Source organism: Onychomys torridus, chromosome 3, assembly GCF_903995425.1.
Source record: "Onychomys torridus chromosome 3, mOncTor1.1, whole genome shotgun sequence".
NCBI lineage: Eukaryota > Metazoa > Chordata > Mammalia > Rodentia > Cricetidae > Onychomys > Onychomys torridus.
This window is the reverse complement of record NC_050445.1, coordinates 148,417,014-148,434,844: the sequence shown is the minus strand read 5'-3', so window position 1 is coordinate 148,434,844 and position 17,831 is coordinate 148,417,014. Positions and strand designations below refer to the sequence as shown.

Below are 17,831 nucleotides of genomic sequence, written 5' to 3'. Positions count from 1 at the left end.
AGGGTGACAGTATGCAGGTGAACACAGCTCTGGAGATCCTGAAGGCTTTTGTGAGTTGCAAATACATAAAATATAAATCCAAGGACTCAATCCTGGGTACCCTGAATGGTAGCTGTGTTTTAGCAGATTTTGATAATTAACAACAACCACCCCACAAATGCCTAAGCTCAGTTTTTAGACTAAAGTCCAAGGTATTTAATTCTAAGCCCTGGCAATCACAATAGTGAGAAGCTTTTACAATACCAGCATTTCCATATTGCAAATCCCTGGAGTCTAACCACTCTAAGTGAAGCCTGTAGCCACTTGTGAGAGACTAATTAAAAAGTATAATTTGGTTAGGGAAAACTGCAAAGGGAAATTCCCCAGCACAATGCACAATAAGTTTGGTCACAACTTATTTGTAAATAATGGTTTGTGTCAGTGTGCATGTTCATGCAAAGTACCTGCTTGTATTTTGTATTGTTAAGGGGAGAGCCACGTTTCTCGATATCTAAGGACATATCACAGACAGCATACAATTAATTTGTGTGTTGCTTTTGGCTTTCTTGTTTTAGAAAGGATGACATTGTGTAGTCTGGAAGTTGTAATCCTCTTGCCTTGCCTGATGACCCCCAGCTCAGCGCTGGATCACGTGACACCAAACTTAGTTTTCCTTGATAGGAAAATTAAGATCTAGAAATGTTAAGCCATTTGCAAAGATGTGTTTCCCCAAATAGGCAGTAGAATCAGGAGTTGAAGGTTGTCCTCAGCTACAGATCAAATCTGACTAGAAGGCTCTGTCTTAAATGAATATTCAGAATTCTGAGGCCACCTAAATAACAGGCATTTTTCTCATAACAATTTATTATTGTAAATATCATGGCTGTTCTTGGTGTATTTCAGCGAGATTATACTCGTTTTTCTTGCTACTGTGAGAGAATACCTGACAGGAAGTAACTTGCAGAAGGAAAATTTTCTTTCTTTCTTTCTTTTTTAAGGAATTATTTTTACGTGTATGCATTGCCTTAGAGGCCAAAAGAAAGTACTGGATCCCCCAGAACTGAATATCAGATGGTTGTGAGCCACCATGTGGGTGCTGGGGACCAAACCTGGGTCCTCTGCAAGAGCAGCAAGTGCTCTTAACCACTGAGCCAGCCCGGAAGGGGAGCTTCTTTTGGTTTTGAGTTTGGAGTTATAGTCTGTGGTTGCAGGCATGGTTCCCTGGCAGAAAGAAGTGTGAGGCAGCAAGTCACCCTGAGTCCAAAGCCAGAAAACAAAACTGAGAAGTGTAAATGCTGTTACTCATCTTACTCCTCTGGATCCTATCCTGGACTTCAGCCCATGAGATGGAGCCATGCACATCAAGGGCAGCTTTTTCCTCCTCTGTTCAACCTTCAGGGAACACCATTGTAAGATATGCACGTGTGTGTCATGTATCCAATCTGCCATCACATCCTTACTTTTTATTCCTACACTTCAGTTCTCAATATGTTGCCAAAATTAGGTGGAAATCCCTGAGTGACATCCTTAAACATCTTTTTTATGGACCACCAAATTGACTTACTTAAATTGAAAAGTCCTTGTGAGTCTTAGAGAAAGACAACATGAAGCAAAGAGTCATATCCTAATGACGTTGCTTCAGGGACACTTGGAACTTTTATACCTTCTCAGAAGTTTCTAGAAATATTGATTTGATAGTGAATAAACATTATAAAACTCAATAAAAATAATTTACTCACTAAAGAATTTCTAATATTACTCTTTAACTCAGTAGATGTAATTTAAATTTTCCACTTTGCATTCATTTATTTTTGTCCATACATGAGGGTGCATGCTTATCCTGAAGCACATATGTTGGCTGGAGGACAATTTCCCAGAATTATCTCCTCCTACCATGTGGGTTCTGAAACTAAAGTCGGGCCATTGGGATGGACAGCAGGTATCTCTCTACCTGCTGAGCTCTTTGGCCAGGCCTCTAGATGCAATTTCTTATCATAAATTTGTAGAGTGATGAGAAGCATTGCTTTCAGTCACTAATATGAAAGCATAAATAATTTAGTTACAATTTCACCCTAATTCTGGCTCTAATTGACCAAGAAACAAAAATGAAATTAAAGTTATAGGAAATAATTAGAGCGAACCCAGACTTTAGCACAGGAACAATGCACTAATGGGCCAGACACATAAACCAATCTGCTACAGGATTATTTAAAGACTTTCAGCTCATGAGTGAGTATATGCTTTAAATATATATGTTTATGTTTCCATTGCTTGAAAATTTAATCATCTGTTTGTTAATCTATAGGGTAAAATTTTAATGATGACAGCATTAATTCAATTAGCATGCTGTACTTGCTGTTAATGTTGAAAAGAAACTGTCTATGCTTCAGGATGTGGCTCATGTTTAGTATTAAACCACAAGATGCTTTCCACTTATATCTTACATTTCCTCTATTTGAACATACACCTAATTATGTTTTGTGACAGATTCTGTGATCACATTGTACCATTGCAAAGACACAGCTGACTGTTAGCCACTCTCCCTGCAGCATTGGTCAATTCTTGGAACCTAATAGATGCCCGTGAAGTGTTGGGTTGCCTGAACGCACTGGACAACAAATCACTCTCCTATAACTTCTCAGTGCTTCTATGTTAAGTCTGCTCTGTCAAGAAAACTAAAAGGCACAGAAAATGAACTAAGCAGCCAGGGGTGGGGAAACACAATGGTGTGGGTTCACCATATTTTCATCCATCAACCAATGATTTTTAATTGGGGGGAAAAAGAGAGCAAAACTAAAGTCTCAGTTGTCTGAAAGAGTTTTACATTCATTAATTTTTGTCTGTACATGAGGGTGCATGCATACTGTGAAACACATACGTTGGTTGGAGGACAACTTCCCAGAAAAAGGAAAAAGGGACATATTTATCCTTTGAATCATGTACATATATGCATATATATGCAAAAGGCAAGAATACATACATATACGTGTATAGATTTAATAGTAAAGGCCTGTGAATTAATTACTAGTATAAAATAGATTTATCTGGTTTATCACTTAATTTAAGCTAGGAACAGTTTTGTCAGGAAAATGAATTGTACTTCATTCTTCATTGAAAAAAGCCTTCTGAAAGCAGCACATGAGTCTGTGAAGTGGCTCAGGGAGGGAAGCAGCTTGCCCCCAAGCCGGACTGTCTGAACTCAGTCACTGGGACCCACACAGTAAGGAACAAACTTCCTCCGGTAAGTTGTCCTCTTACTCCACAAGTGTGCATAATAAAATAAATAAATGCAATTTTAAGTAACACATGTATTTGCATACAAATAGATGATGGCAATCTATCAGTTTTCATCAAATTTCATTTCATTCTCCTGGAATTCATTTTCTTTCAGAAATTACCTGTGTGTGTATCATTTGTAACACAGTTCTTAAACTTGAAGACCTCATTCCCATTCTGATCCTCTCTTTGTGAAATAGTTTCCCAAACATTTGCATTTTTCCTTTCTATTGTCTCAATTTCCTGACAGAAAGGGGAGGAAATCCCTTTTGTCAAGGAAGCTCTTCAGCCTTGCTTCAAGATCTTCTGCTTGGAAGACAGAGGGGCCCAGTTGCCTACTAGCATCCAGGAAGCCCCAGGAAGGAAAAGGTCATCCACTGTATAGTTAGATGCTGAAACAGCTGCCAGATGAGAACACATGGATGCATCTCCAGCAATGAAGTTAACGACACTGTCTGCAAAGGGGAAAATAATCTGACATCTGCTTTTGTGGAGCCCTGGAGCCCACATAGAAAAGAAGACAAAACCAACAGTGCCTGCAGAATCACATGAGAGGGTTTTGAAAGTTGTTTTTTGTTGTTGCTGTAATTATAGTCTGTGTTTTCACATCTTCTCCTCAACGGCTCACAGAAACCATATGGAACATTCTAGAATCAATAGCCCCAGAGAAAAGAGGAGAGTCTTTGTTAGGATTGCAATGTCATTGAGCCTGTGCACATTCTTATTTCCTCTACTTATGCCAGGGTGTGGTTGCTTTTCTCATTTTTGTGATCAAAGACCCAACAAGAAGCAGCTGAAACAAGGAAGACTGTATTTTGGCTGACAGTTTACGAAGGGACACAGTCCCATCATGGCAGTGAAGGCAGGATCACAAAGCAGCCACTCACACCACAGCCAGGAGGCAGAGGAGCATCAGGAAAGGGGTGAGGTATCTTCCAGGAGCCCTCTTCCTCCAGCGAGACTCCACCTCCTAAAGGAGCAGCTGGCAGCCAAGGGTTCGAAAGTGTGATCCAGTGGGGGATGTTTTACATTTAAACCACAGGGCTCCACAGTCTCCTTGCTTTGGCTTCTCAGGTCAACTGGTGTTAATGTACAAAAAGCTCTCACATACTTACTAAATCAGAAGGAGCTAAGACTCACAGGCCCTATACAGGAGTTGTGTAAGTGACTGGTTATGATCCAGGATTAAATACCACCACAGGAATTACCAAGAGAGCCTGCTGAAAGGGGCCTGTTAGAGGCAATGTTCTCACAAAAACATTAGAGAGCCTCCTACCACTAGGAATAGTGAAATATTGACCCAGTAGGGATGATAATGATCATGGGGGAGTAGCAAAGTCGAATGGAAGCCAAAAACACTTTGGGTATGCCTATATTGACAGCTGGTTTGCTGATATAAATAAGTTTTAGGTTTTATGTGAACCATCGGCCATTAACATTTCATTCGTGACTTGCTTCTTTGAGAGAGGGTTCCATGTTACTGTAAGCATAGCTAGCCATGATCTGTAAATCCTTCTGCTTCAGCCTGATGAGTGCTAGGTTGACAGACATGCAGCACCATTCCCAGCTTCAATGGCTATGGTTTTTTTTATGCAGCTCTGGCTAGCCTTGAACTTGTGCTGTGATCAACTGTGACCTTGAACTCTTGATTGTACCTTCCAAGTGCTAGAATTACAGGCATACCTGCTTGTCATTGCTACTTCCAATCTTTTAATTAATTTTAAAAGATTTATTTACTTTTATTTTATGTGAATGAGCACTATGCCTATGTGTGTATACCTGTGCCACATTTGTGTAGTACCTGTGCAGACCAGAAGAGAGTGTCAGAGCCTCTGAAACCAGAGTTACAGATGGTTGGAGCTACCATTTGGGTGCTGGGAACTGAACCTGGGTCTTCGGCAAGAGCAGTAAGTGCTGTTGATCATCCAGTCATTTCTCCAGCCCCCAGTTACTGCTTTTTAGCTGATAAAATCAAGCAACAGTTTAAGAAGCACTGATGAATAAGTACATAGCTGAGGATATCATAGTTTTGAGAAAAATAACAGGTTTGTATTTCAATTTGTGATTTTAATAATATATTAGTATATGATTGATAAAGGTTTACTATTTATAGTGTAGTGATTGCATTATAATTATGATTATTTAACTGTTATAATGATAGTTCTTCAGGCTTTCCTTTTATAGACATATTCACAAGTCAATTATTATAATATCTCAGAATGCTTAGAAGCTATTTATATAGTGAAAAAAATTTATCCTCTTTATTAAGTTGTTAACACACTTCTAATGCCAGATGCTAGCACTCAGGGAAAGACAAAAGTTATGAGATAAAACTTTTATCTCAAAAGTATTTATAATGTATTTGGATTCATTAGATGAGGACCATTAAATATTGTGTGGTAGAGCTCATCTTGCACTGGGATATGCATATGGAAGTGAGACATCAATGGACCCATGGATCTGAACTCATTAAACTAAGGGAGAGAAGAAATCAGTCTCTGTAGTCATTGTTGTTAAGCTCCACTGCCACTGACCACAGCAATGGTACCAACCCAAAGATCCTTTTCAAAATCCTCATGATTCAAGTTGGTTAAAGAATGAGTAAAGCTCTTGCTGTGGGAATGTGAGGACCTGAGTTTAGACCCCCACTGCCTATGTAAAAAGCCAAAAGTGGAAAAAGGTGTCTATTACCTCACTCTCTGGCCAGTCAGTCTAGCTTAAACAGTGAGTTCAAGTTTTGGTGAGAGATCCTGTCTCAAATAATGAAGAAGACAGAGAGTGCCTGAGGAATATGCCTGATCTCAACCTCTGCCCCCTGCACATGAACACACTTGAGCATACTGCACACATACATCCTCTCCTCTCCTCTCCCATATGTACAAATACTCTGCAGTTAATCTACAGTTAAGGAAGAGGGATAGTGTGGATTTTCTCTGGCACACAATGGCAGTCTTTTACATCATAATGTTCTAAAACAGGAATGTGCTCACAATGGGAAGGCTCAACACTCATTACCTGCAAAAGCAGAGGCAGTGAACCATCCCCAAGAACTCAAGATAAAATTTCCACAGGAAAATGAGACAAATGTGTGTGTGTATGTGTATGTGTGTGTGTGTGTGTGTGTGTGTGTGAGAGAGAGAGAGAGAGAGAGAGAGAGAGAGAGAGAGAGAGAGAGAGAGAGAGGAGACAAAGATCTCATGGGAGTGGAGAAAGGCAGAAAGACCATGGATTGTAGGTGTTTATCCTGGATAAGTGTATGATAATCATTATCATAACATTCATAAAATTAAACACAGACCTTTAAAAAGTACAGTAGTGAAACACCTTTCAAAGTTAATGATCTTTGATGGCATCTCATGTAAGAACAGAAATAAAAAAATGTAGGCAAGATAAGAAAGAAATAAAGGACTCATGCTGAATCTACTAATGAAGGGACAGGGAACTTCCAGTTGACCATAAAAAGTCACACTTCAGGGAAGACAGACATCAAATTCTGGTGAGGTCATAGTCTGCAGTTTGTATCTTAGTTGATAAAACACTGATATTGACTGGTTGATGACATAAGAAGCCATTTTCAGTAAAGGCAGTAAAAATGTGATATTTTGTTGTTTTCAGTAGGAATTATGGGAAGACACACAAGAGGGAGACACTAAATAAGCAATCCATTTGATCCACACACAGAAGACAAGATTGGAAGGTTCTTGATTGATGGTAGAGCTTTGAGTTTTGTTTCTAGCTGTACAGATATGCTTACCATCAACATCAATACATAATTCTAAGTGTTCCATGACCAGCACCAGGTTTACACCACATCACTTATGCAGATGTCATCTCATGAGGTGCAATGTCTGGCTCAGACAAACAGAGGTACCTTGTAAAATGGATTCATAGCTAAAGCATGGGCAAGAAATGACGCACAATGCCTTGCATGCTCAACCCCTTCCAGGTTCCCTCAGTGAAAATGTTTACATATCATACATGCCTCAATCTTCCTGCAGCTTATATTCACCTGAATTTTAGAAAATATGAGGCAAGAGGTGGTGGCACATACCTTGAACCCCAGCACTCAGGAAACAGAAGCAGGTGGATATCTGTAAGATCAAGGCTAGCCTGGTCTGCAAAGTAAATTCTAGGACAGCCAGAGCTGTTACAAAGAGAAACCCTGTCTTGATAAACTAAAAAAGAAAGAAAGAAAGAAAGAAAGAAAGAAAGAAAGAAAGAAAGGAAGGAAGGAAGGAAGGAAGAAAGAAAGAAAGGAAATAAACATAAAATTGCAGATCAAGCTTCAGAGTTGAATATATTTGACTTATGCTCTTTAGAAATATTTACTCACATGGAGGATATAAATGTGAACATTAATAAATTTTAGTCATAATTAAATCCATGGAGATTTTTACAGGAGATGAGAGAATAGTTTGTGTCATACCCATGGACCATTTTAGGTTGTATCACTGATATCTGGTAGTTGATTTGACATTTAATAATGGATTGTTTTACTGTTCATTCCACCATGTGCATGGCTGTATCTATTTTATTGGTTCTTATTCAGTACTTTGAATTAAAACCTCAAAATTATAAAGTGCTTATACTGTACGCCTGATGTACCATGTAATACACCAACTACAAAATTCATAATATTATACTATATGCCTAATTTAGCACTTCCAACATGTCATGTTTACTGTTTGGAAATGTGATTCAATCGAAGAGCATGTGTGAAAACGCTTAGAAGATTGAGGCTGAGTGGCATTCAGTTTATAGAGTTTCCTTTTTCTGCTGTACTTTATATTAAAATGAAGCAAATGCTACCTTTACATGAAATTAATAACAGATTATTTTCTCATTAGTGTAATACTTATTTAAGATTTGTCAGTGCATGTGCTATGATGTGCAGCTTACCATAATAAACATTTGCTGGCAAATGTTGAGATATACACATATTATGTAAAAGAGAGTAGAAGTCTATTAGAGTCACTAAGATATTACCATGCTATCCCTGACTGAATTTTTCTTATTCCATTATCATGTCTTTTCCATATCTTCTCCCAAACTAAATAGTCTCATTTTCTAGAGTTGCCATGCACTATGAAACAAAACCTGAAGTTGTTCCGAAGGTTAAATGTAACTCAGATCACAGCTCTCTCTCTCTCTCTCTCTCTCTCTCTCTCTCTCTCTCTCTCTCTCTCTCTCTCTCTCACACACACACACACACACACACACACACACACACACACACACACACAATCTCTTTGCTGCTCTCAGGAAAACGTGCCTCCGTTTTTCACCTTTAGCTCATGAAGAGTGCTGCCTAGACATCTTAGTTGTTGTAGAGCCTAGCGAGTGGTTAAAAAACATTAATTATAAAAATCTCAGTAAGCATATCTGTGGAGTATACTAAGGAAAAGCCTCCTACAGGGAAAACATGAAGCTGCATTTATTATTTGCCAGATTTTAAAATAAAATAATGACTGACAACTTAAAAATTGTCTGTCAAATACACCTCAAAACTTCACTCTTGTACTCTCTCGGGATTTCCCCTTTTCTTTTCCTGAGATCCGGGAGTATTTTAAACTGATGCTGCCAGGGATTCGTGGTCCTGTTCACTGTAACCTTGGGGAGCATTCATAATTAATGGGCATATAACCAAGAAGTGAATCCTTAATGCGGGAACATTTGCAGTCATTAATGTGGCGACCTCTCCTAGCGTGGGATCCGTGCAGTGCTGAAAGGATAGCTCCGGACCACCTGCGGACAGCCTGGAGTCTCTGGGCCAAGAAGGGAAAAGGGACTAAAGAACTCAGGGCAAAAGTAGCCCCTCAAAAGCAGGAGCGAGGGGGTACCCCTTCCTAACTTCCCCTCACGTGTCTTTTTTAATTACACGCCTTAAGTGTCAAGTTTTTGTTTTTAAACAGTATTTTCCTGTTCACTTTCTTTTCTCAAAGTGCAATTTTGAGCCACACGTTCCCAAGAGGACAGGAAAAGTGAATTTTATAAATTATATATTCCACCGTTAAAATCAGAGGCAGCGTCCTGTAACGAGAGGATGAAGTGGACGAAGTGTGGAGAGTTTTCTCCAGGCATCCTCAGGTGGATGGAGGTTAAGACAAGGAGAGACCTCCCCTGGAGCTGATTGCTTACTCCAAGGAACCCTGGCCCTAGCTCTGCCTGGCCCGTGCGTCTGGTCCGGAGCTCCGCGCCCTGCCTGTGATTCCCGCAGAAGGTGAGGCGACTGAGACAAAGCAGCCGCACGGAGGCTCCACTGGAGGAGATCGAGAGGGTGAAGTGGAATTGGGGTGCAGTGGGGACCGGTAAAGAAAGTGACCTCATTTTGCCGGAGAAAGCCCTATCCAGCTAACCCATCGCAGAGGTGCCAGAGTACAAAGGCTCAAACTTCCACATCTTTCTACCCGAATACCCGCAGCCCACCCAGCACCGCGCTGAGGACAAAGCGTGCACGGCTGACGATCCCCGCCTGCCCACCGCGCCCCGAGCGCATAGCTCCCCACGGCGGGATGGATCCCCATCCCCGAGGACTGGGGGGTCCCCTACCTTGATCAGCACAAAGAGCCCGAGCAGAGGCAGCAGGCGGCGGCCCCCGCGCGTTCCTCTGGGTAGGTGCCCCATCGTGGCTCGTCCAGGGACCCAGGAGGGACGGCAGCGCCAGCGGTTCCCCTGGCGCTCACAATGACCAGTCCTGGCTGACAGCCTCAGACCCGGGGCGCCCAGAAGGCTCCTGGCGGCCGCATGTCGCCTGGCCGGTCCCCCTGCGCTTCCGGATGGATCGCTCTCCTCTTCTGAGCCCGAGTCCAGCGAGAATGTGCCAGGAGCCGGCGTTGCTTAGTGGCTAAGGATGGAGAGGGTGGGGATGGCAGTGGGCGAGGCTCTGCGCCACAGCTACAGCAGTTGCCATGCGAGGCAGGGGTCGGCGTGAGGAGGGTGCAGCCCGGCTGCGCAGGCAGGCAGCTCTCAGCGGCCCCCTAGCAACAGGGGTGTTCTCTCTCAGAACCAGGAACTCCTGAAGTGCAGATCTATCTCGGGTCCTCCCACCAGGGCCTGCCTGCTTCCCATTGCTAGGCAGCCCCCAGGCCAGGCTCCGCCTCAACCTCCCCAGTCTCCTCCAGGGAGGTGTCTGTGGGGTTTTCCCTCTGATGCCTCTTATCCCAGGTCCTTCTCAACTTCCCTTCCTTTGCCCTTGTTGTACTTAAAGTCACTAGTGACAAGTGACAATTAAGTGTTTTTGAAGGGGGGGGGTCAACTCATATGCTCCCCCACCTCAGTTCTGTTCCCTCATCGCACCCTACACTCACCTAGGAAGACATAGTACAATGTTAAGTGTTTCCCACGCTTGTCGTATTAAGCACACTTAGCTCACTGTATTTTACACATATTTAGAATATGAATGTAATATATACTCTCTATGTATGAACACACTAAATATTCTGAATTATCCATGAATAGCTAACCCAAGACTAGAATCACAAGTAGTAAGTTCCATGCAGTGTGCTCATGTCTAACTTTCTGACTTTGGAGTTTTAAAAGATAACATCAGAATAAACCATGGGGTGCACTGTTCAGATATGAAGTCATTTCTTCACGCAAAGTTCCTGGCCGTGTCCTGAAGTAATGGAACATCCTTTTTATCCTTCAAAGTGCAGTACCAGGACTCAGGAAGGCAAGAACCTATCCTCTGGTGCACAGCTGAGGGATGGTGGCCTGTGGTAAGACCGGAGTTCTCTAAGCTCACTCACCTTTTTCCTGCAGATGTAAGGCTGGAAACTCAAGGTTCAGGTTGAGAATTTTGTATGCATAAACGGAGGCACTAATGATCCTCTGCAGAGGACAGAATGATGGTCTGGGCTTGTGACTGAACGTTCTCCTTGCTGGCACCGAAGCTTTCTTGGTACAAGCCCACCACTGTCCCTGATATGTTTCCATTCAGTGTCCTCACGCCTGCCCTGTGTTGACCTGACTCTCTCACCCTCCCTCTTGAGAAAGGTTTTCGCTGCTTCCCACTCCTGGGCCAAACTCAAGGGCTTTCTAAGAAATGGTTCCTTAGGGCTGGACTTTACGAGCCTTTGGTTTAATATGTGTTTGGTTTTTATTTTTTTTTAAAGCCTTTGAAAGTGGCTTTCTATCTCCACCTACATCAAAGAGGCTCCAAAGTGATCTAATCTCCAGACAGAGATGCTTATGCTGGGGTCTAAGTGGTACTCACAAGATGCCAAACAACTACACTTTTAATAGAGTTTCATTTTAGAGTCTATATGTGAATTAAGCACATATGTGAGGTTAATTATGCATATACATGTTTGTGTATACAGATAAATATATTATATAAATATAGGTGTGTCTGATCTGTTTTAAGTATCAGGAAGAGTTTTGCTCAAATGTTAATCTTGTAAATGCAAAAGGAACTTTCATGATGATGCATCATTTTAAATAATCCTATCCAGCTGTGTCATTTTCCCTTCTCTTTACTCAATTAAATCACAAATTGCTCAGGCCTTTTTGCTCTCATACAGATGTGTACATGGACCACTTTAGGGAGCAGCAATATTAAGTGGTTAGTGCATCACTGCCCAGGAAAGCATTAGTAATTAGCATTATTAATATTCCACTAGCAGCATTGTGACTAGATGGCCTGAAGACTGAAGATTTTATTTGGTAATTACAGAAGACTTCTGTAGTGGATAGCCATCCCAGCATTGGCCTGGAAGTTCCAACCCCCACTGAGGCTTTGGTAATGGTCACACCCACAAGACAGGGCGGAGGAGGAAGCGGAAGACCAAGGATAGGGAAGAGGTCTCTCTCTTGGGTCCCGGACTCTGGACGCTGGAGGTAGACCGAGCAGAGTTCTCCAGAGAACACCGCCGGACTGCGCTATACCCTTGCCAGACCCTGTAACCTACCCCTTCATTTGTAAGTACCCCACAAAATAAACCTCCCTTTTAACTACGTGGAGTGGCCTTAATAATTTCACCAATAGACTTCCTTCTAGAGAACAGCATTTTACATAGTTATCACAGGGGGAAAAATAGTTTCATTTGTTATTATATTTAAACCAGTAACAGGATTGCAAATTTTTGCTCAAAGACTCCCATGAAGAATGTGTATGTGGCATCAACAATATATTTCCTCAGAGCACTGACTGGTTTTCCAATGCAGTACTTCTAAAATACGTTAAATCGAAATATTTTCAAGACTCCAACAAGAATGGCCACATGTGGTGGTATTGTGTTCCCTGAATATTGTGCACTCTAATAAACTTATCTGGGGTCAGAGACAGAACAGCCACAAATTAAACAGAGGATAGGCAGTGGTAGCACATGCCTTTAATCCTAGCATTCCAGAGGCAGAAATCCTTCTGTTCAAGGATACAGGCAAGCCTGGTGACTCATGCCATTAATCCCAGGGAGTGATGACAGAAAGCAGAAAGGTATAAAAGGTGTGAAAACCAGGAACTAGTAGCATTTGGCTGGTTAAGTTTTTAGGCTTTTGAGCAGTTCAGCTGAGATTTATTTGGATAAGGACTCAGAGGCGTCTAGTCTGAGGAAACAAGATCAGCTGAGGAACTGTCAAGGTGAGGTAGCTGTGGCTTGTTCTGCTTCTCTGATCTTCCAGCGTTCACCCCAATAACTGGCCTCAGGTTTGATTTTATTAACAAGACCTTCTAAGATTCCTGCTACATCCACAGGTAGCAGTACTGTTTCCCGTCATTTTGGTTACCAAATGCCTGAAAATACCTGTTAGGTTTCCTTATCATATCCATGCTGCTTCCTAAAGAGATCTCAGAACATTACATTCTCTCAGTGTTACTCTGCCTGAAGAAAGACAAACATGGAACTAAATGGATTCCCTTATGCATTGAATTTAAAATGAAAAAGCTCACAGAATAAAACGAAGCTATTTACTTTGAAAATGATAATAACAACAATTAGTAGTTAATGATCTGGAAGACTGATGTTAAGTCTGAAGAATCAGAAGAAACAGTCTTTTCCTAAACATGTAAAACTCTGCTGTTGCCTCTGTGGGTTCCATCTATCTTTCCCACACAGAGAGAAGTAATAACAACCAGAGACCATAGCTGGAATCCCTGTGAGAACCCCAATGAGGAGTCAAATGGGATCCTGCCCTGCCCTGACCAATGAAGCTCAACAGTGTCCCCCAGGGACAGCACTAATGTAGTTCCGCGTGTACAGTCCTGGCTGCCAGTATTGAAATAGCCTGCAAGACTGTCAGCAGTTCCAGGATAAGAAAGTTATTTGTATGAGGGCTTCTCATTGACAAATAATTTGCTCTATGTAGATTGCAGGGAGAAAGAAAGCTTAGGTCATGAATCACCAAATGGTCCTCTACTTGAAAAGCACACAATAGATGTTAGGACTGCCACCCACATGCCACGGATTGCATGTGTGATTGTAAGTGTGTGAAATGAAGATTCCATGGGATAGGTTCTCCAGGCAGTGAGTGCTTTGGGTCTCAGTTTGTTTGGACGTTTGTTTAGCTCTTTTCTCCTGGTGAGCACTGAGTTCACCCCTAAGAATTGTGTTGATGAGTCCTAAACCCCATGTCTTTGAAACACACATGATTGACAGCTCTCAGTGAGCAGCATGATACAACTATCAAGACTCCTTATTCTCGCCACACGGGGAATGCAGTGGGACACAGCATGAAAGGTCATTTTCCCTTTCCTTCTCCACATGATTTGTCACCTCTTTTTTATTTTCTATAACTAATTCCTAAGACGTCTTCTTCTTTTTTTACTTTACTCCTTATATAGTTGGTTCTTTTAAAAAGTGAAAAAGAAATAATACATCCTAAGACACAGTCTTTATAACTCAGAAATATATACTCAGAAAACATACATATGTAGAAAGTATGGGTAGATATGTGTCATGGGACACAGATGACAGCTAAGCAGTCTCACATTAGGAAGGCAGATTTTGTTTCGATGATGTTCCTTGCTTTGGCCCTATTCGAGTATTGCTGCTTGTTTCTAATACTTAGATTATCCTCAAAGAGCTTTAAGTAATTTATACTTTTTGTGTGCTTTCTTCTAAAAATACTGTGAATAATGAATTTCTAAATTATTTTCCTGGTCATTCTAGGCATTGCTTCCGATTACTTCCTTAGCTCTTCCTCAACACGTTAAAGTTTTAACATCCTGTGTGGGAAGGCTCACTTTAGCTCGGCAGGACCTGAAAAGGATTTGTAGCTGGAGCAAGACATACCACAAGCTAAGTAGAAATGTGGTCTCCTCTCCTCCCTTCCCTCTTTACTTCCCCTCAAATTGAAAGTACAGAACTTAACACTTATAGTCTCCTGTGTGTCTAATATACAATAACATAAAAAAATCACCTTAAAGTGACTGTAAATGTGCAATTATATAGAGTTAGGTGATGGTGATTCCAGAAACCATCTACAAACTATAGAGCCATTAATCATACATTTGGAAAATGCACTGCCCTAATGAGCAAGGATTCTACCAAGAGGCATAATGGCATTTCATTGACATTTATACTTGAAATCAATCACAGTAAATCAATTTTCATGCGGGAATTATAAAGCTGATAATATTCCCAGATATAATTGTGAAAGAAGAGGTGATGTTGACTAGAGAGTAGGTAGAACACACTACTGATAGACTAAAGAAAGATCCAGAAGAAAACTTTTGAGAAAGGCATTGTACTAACTGGAGGGAAATTAGACTTTTAAAAGCCACAAGCTATTTTATTATTCTATTTATGTGACCCTTTGAAAACTGCAAAACCACACAACAAAAAGCAGGCCAGCGGTTTCTAAGGCTTGGAAGTAGTGGATGGAGTTAACCAGAAGGAGCAATAGAGAACTCTTGGAAGGGAGAAGGTGCTCTAAATTGTTATTTTGTAGTTTGTCACAGTGTTTGCACTTACCAAATACTGAACTCTACTTAGATGGATTTCAATGCATCTGCATTAACCAAGAGTTATTCAACTTTACTTAGATGGATCTAAACTTATCTTCAAACTCATTATGTTGTGTATGATATATATATATATATATATATAATGCATTTGTTGCTGTATGTGGTGTGTGTGTGTGTGTGTGTGTGTGTGTGTGTGTGTGTGTGTGTGTGTTTTCTTGGGTGCTGATACAGGTTTATGTGGAGATCAGAGGACAACTTCCGTTGTTGCTCCTCCAGCTTGTTTTTTGGTACTGAATTTCTCACTGGAATCTGGGCCTTGCCTATTAGGCCAAGTTGGATGACCAGCAAGCACCAAAGATCTGCTGTCTCTTCCTCTAAAGCAAGTGGGCTCTACCATGCCTGTTTCTTTTTTATATGGGTGCTGGGGTTGAACTCAGGTCCCCAGGCTCATGTGGCAAGCACTTTACTGACTCTGTTAGCTCCACAGACACCTATAAAACCCATTTGTATGTCAATTATACCCCAATAGGCTAATTTTTAAAAGGCAATGCTGATCTATGTATCAGCATTTTAAACATCATTTCAAAATAATTAACAATCAGAATTTTAGATCTAATTCAGTTTGCTGATTACGTGACTGACTAGCTCTCTCAGAATCTCTTTTGATGCAGCCTTAGAATCTAGCTTATGGAATGATTTCATTCTCCTCCCTTTGTATTAGAGATCGATGAATTATTAAGCCATTTAGTAAGCATATATTTTTCAACTCCTGCCATCATGGGCATAATAGGAAGATTAAGACACAGTAGTTGGTTTCTGGGAGCTGATGGTCTAGCAGGAAAGATGTCACAAGTTAGTTGCAAAGGCAGAGACAGATACTAACAACCTTCTGGGGGAGGCAGAGATAATTGTCAGATGCTGCAGCTGGAACCCCAGGTTCCCTGTCAAATATAAGAGTACAATCAAGGGCATTAGGACTGGGGTGCAAAAGGTCCTCTGCTGCACCATTGTGGTGCAGGCCTGCCATGCCATTGTCCTAGGGACTGGAAAGTACAGGCATGAAGACTAGAAGTTGCAGGACACCCTGAACCACTTCAAACTCTTTGTCCAAGATTTACCTATGTCTGTCTTTTTCTGGGAGCATGCAGCTGTGCACTTTCACAAGTTTCTCTTTTGGATAACTGTTGGAGTAAGTCTGAGCCCACGGGATGGGACAGAGGTGTTGTGCATTGCCAGGTCTTGTTTGTAAAACCTCCATGCACAGTCCTAGGGCCATAAGGAACCAGAGCTGAAGTAGCCTCCATCCTGGATCCTCTGCCAGAGGAAGAGAAGCTCAGGCCCACCCCCAAGTTACCCCCTTAGACCTGAGGTGAAAGTTGCCAAGGGCAGTTTCACACTGGAGTGTACCAAGTGCCAGGCTGAGGGGGTGAGACAGATGGAAGGTTTTCAATACCAGGGTGGTATGTGCAAAACCAGATTCCTTAGGAGAGCTGGGCTGAATCCAGGTTTTCATAAGGAGACTGAGAAGGGATGAGCAAGGTCTCCCAAGGTTTAGGGACTGCACAATTAAATGTCTGTCTTCAAATTCCAGGTTGGGGAGAGGACCCAGTGAAGACAGAAGAAAACATCTGTGAAGACAAACCTCTAAACCCTCTTTGAGTCTGGGCGGTCCACCCCAGGCTCCGAGGTTGAAGCACGGTCTGGCCATGACAGACTGGGGAGGACAAGGAGATCCACATGCATGCCTGGGGTGATCCACCAAGGGCTCTGAAGGGAAAATACAGGACCACCCGGCGCCTTGTGCTACTGGGCAGATTGGCAAATGTGTGATGTGGTATGGGAGAGAAAGAGAGACAGAATGGTACATATTCTGTGGACAGAGGCATGTCTGAAGAGGTGAAAGGGGTGAGGAATGAGCTGAGGTGGGTGGCTTCATTGCCACCCAGGGCATTGTGATGTCTGGGTTCATGGCCCTGATGCAGCTGTGGTCTATGCTGATGCCACTGTGGTCTATGCTGATGCCAATGGCTCCTGATACCACCGAAGGCTGAGAGGATAGGGCTATACAGAGAATGGCCCTGTCTTCACTGGCTGCAACACTAGGGAATGGTGGGCCTACTCCTCACTGGCTGAAGCACTCAGGAGAGAGGGTCCTACACCTCACCTGGGCAGCACAATAGAGCTGACCCTGTTTGCTGGGTCATGGGTGAGCTGGCCCTGAGGGCATGAGAATGGGAGAAGAGGTTGTTCCCTTCTCATCTGCCATGTGGTGGTGTGGGTGAGGGGAAGTTGTCCTCCTCCCCTCACCCCTCACCACCTGCAGCTGGTGGGGGACCTGATTCAACTCCTCACCGACTGCAGCACTCAGGAGAACAGGCCCTGTGCCTCATCTGGGCAGCATGGTAGAGTTGACCTATAGACAGAGGCACTGGTGAGCCGGCCCTGAGGGTGTGAGAGGGATAAACTGATACTGCCTCTTTCATCTGTGGTCGTGGGAGAAAAGGAAAGATGCCCTCTCCCCTTACCCACACTGCCTCCAGCTGGTGAGGGGGCTGACCCTCCCTGTTACCAACTGCAACACTCAGGAAAGCAGGCCCTGCTCCTTGTCTGGGCAGCACAGTGGAGCTGACTCTGTTGACTGGGCTGTGGGTGAGTCAACCTGAGAACATGA

The 17,831-nt window shown here is 42.4% G+C and overlaps 1 protein-coding gene across 2 annotated transcripts in view; it reads right to left on the bottom strand.

Annotated features, from left to right (window-relative positions):
• Positions 1–10,286, bottom strand: part of Ptpro (protein tyrosine phosphatase receptor type O) — a 212,408-nt gene extending 202,122 nt beyond the window's left edge. For both annotated transcript variants that reach the window (XM_036182201.1, XM_036182202.1), the window contains exon 1: positions 9,805–10,286. In XM_036182201.1, coding sequence (XP_036038094.1) covers positions 9,805–9,879 — 75 coding nt within the window. In that variant the 5' untranslated portion in view covers positions 9,880–10,286. The remainder of the gene's footprint in view (positions 1–9,804) is intronic.
• Between the last annotated feature and the right edge of the window lie 7,545 nt (positions 10,287–17,831).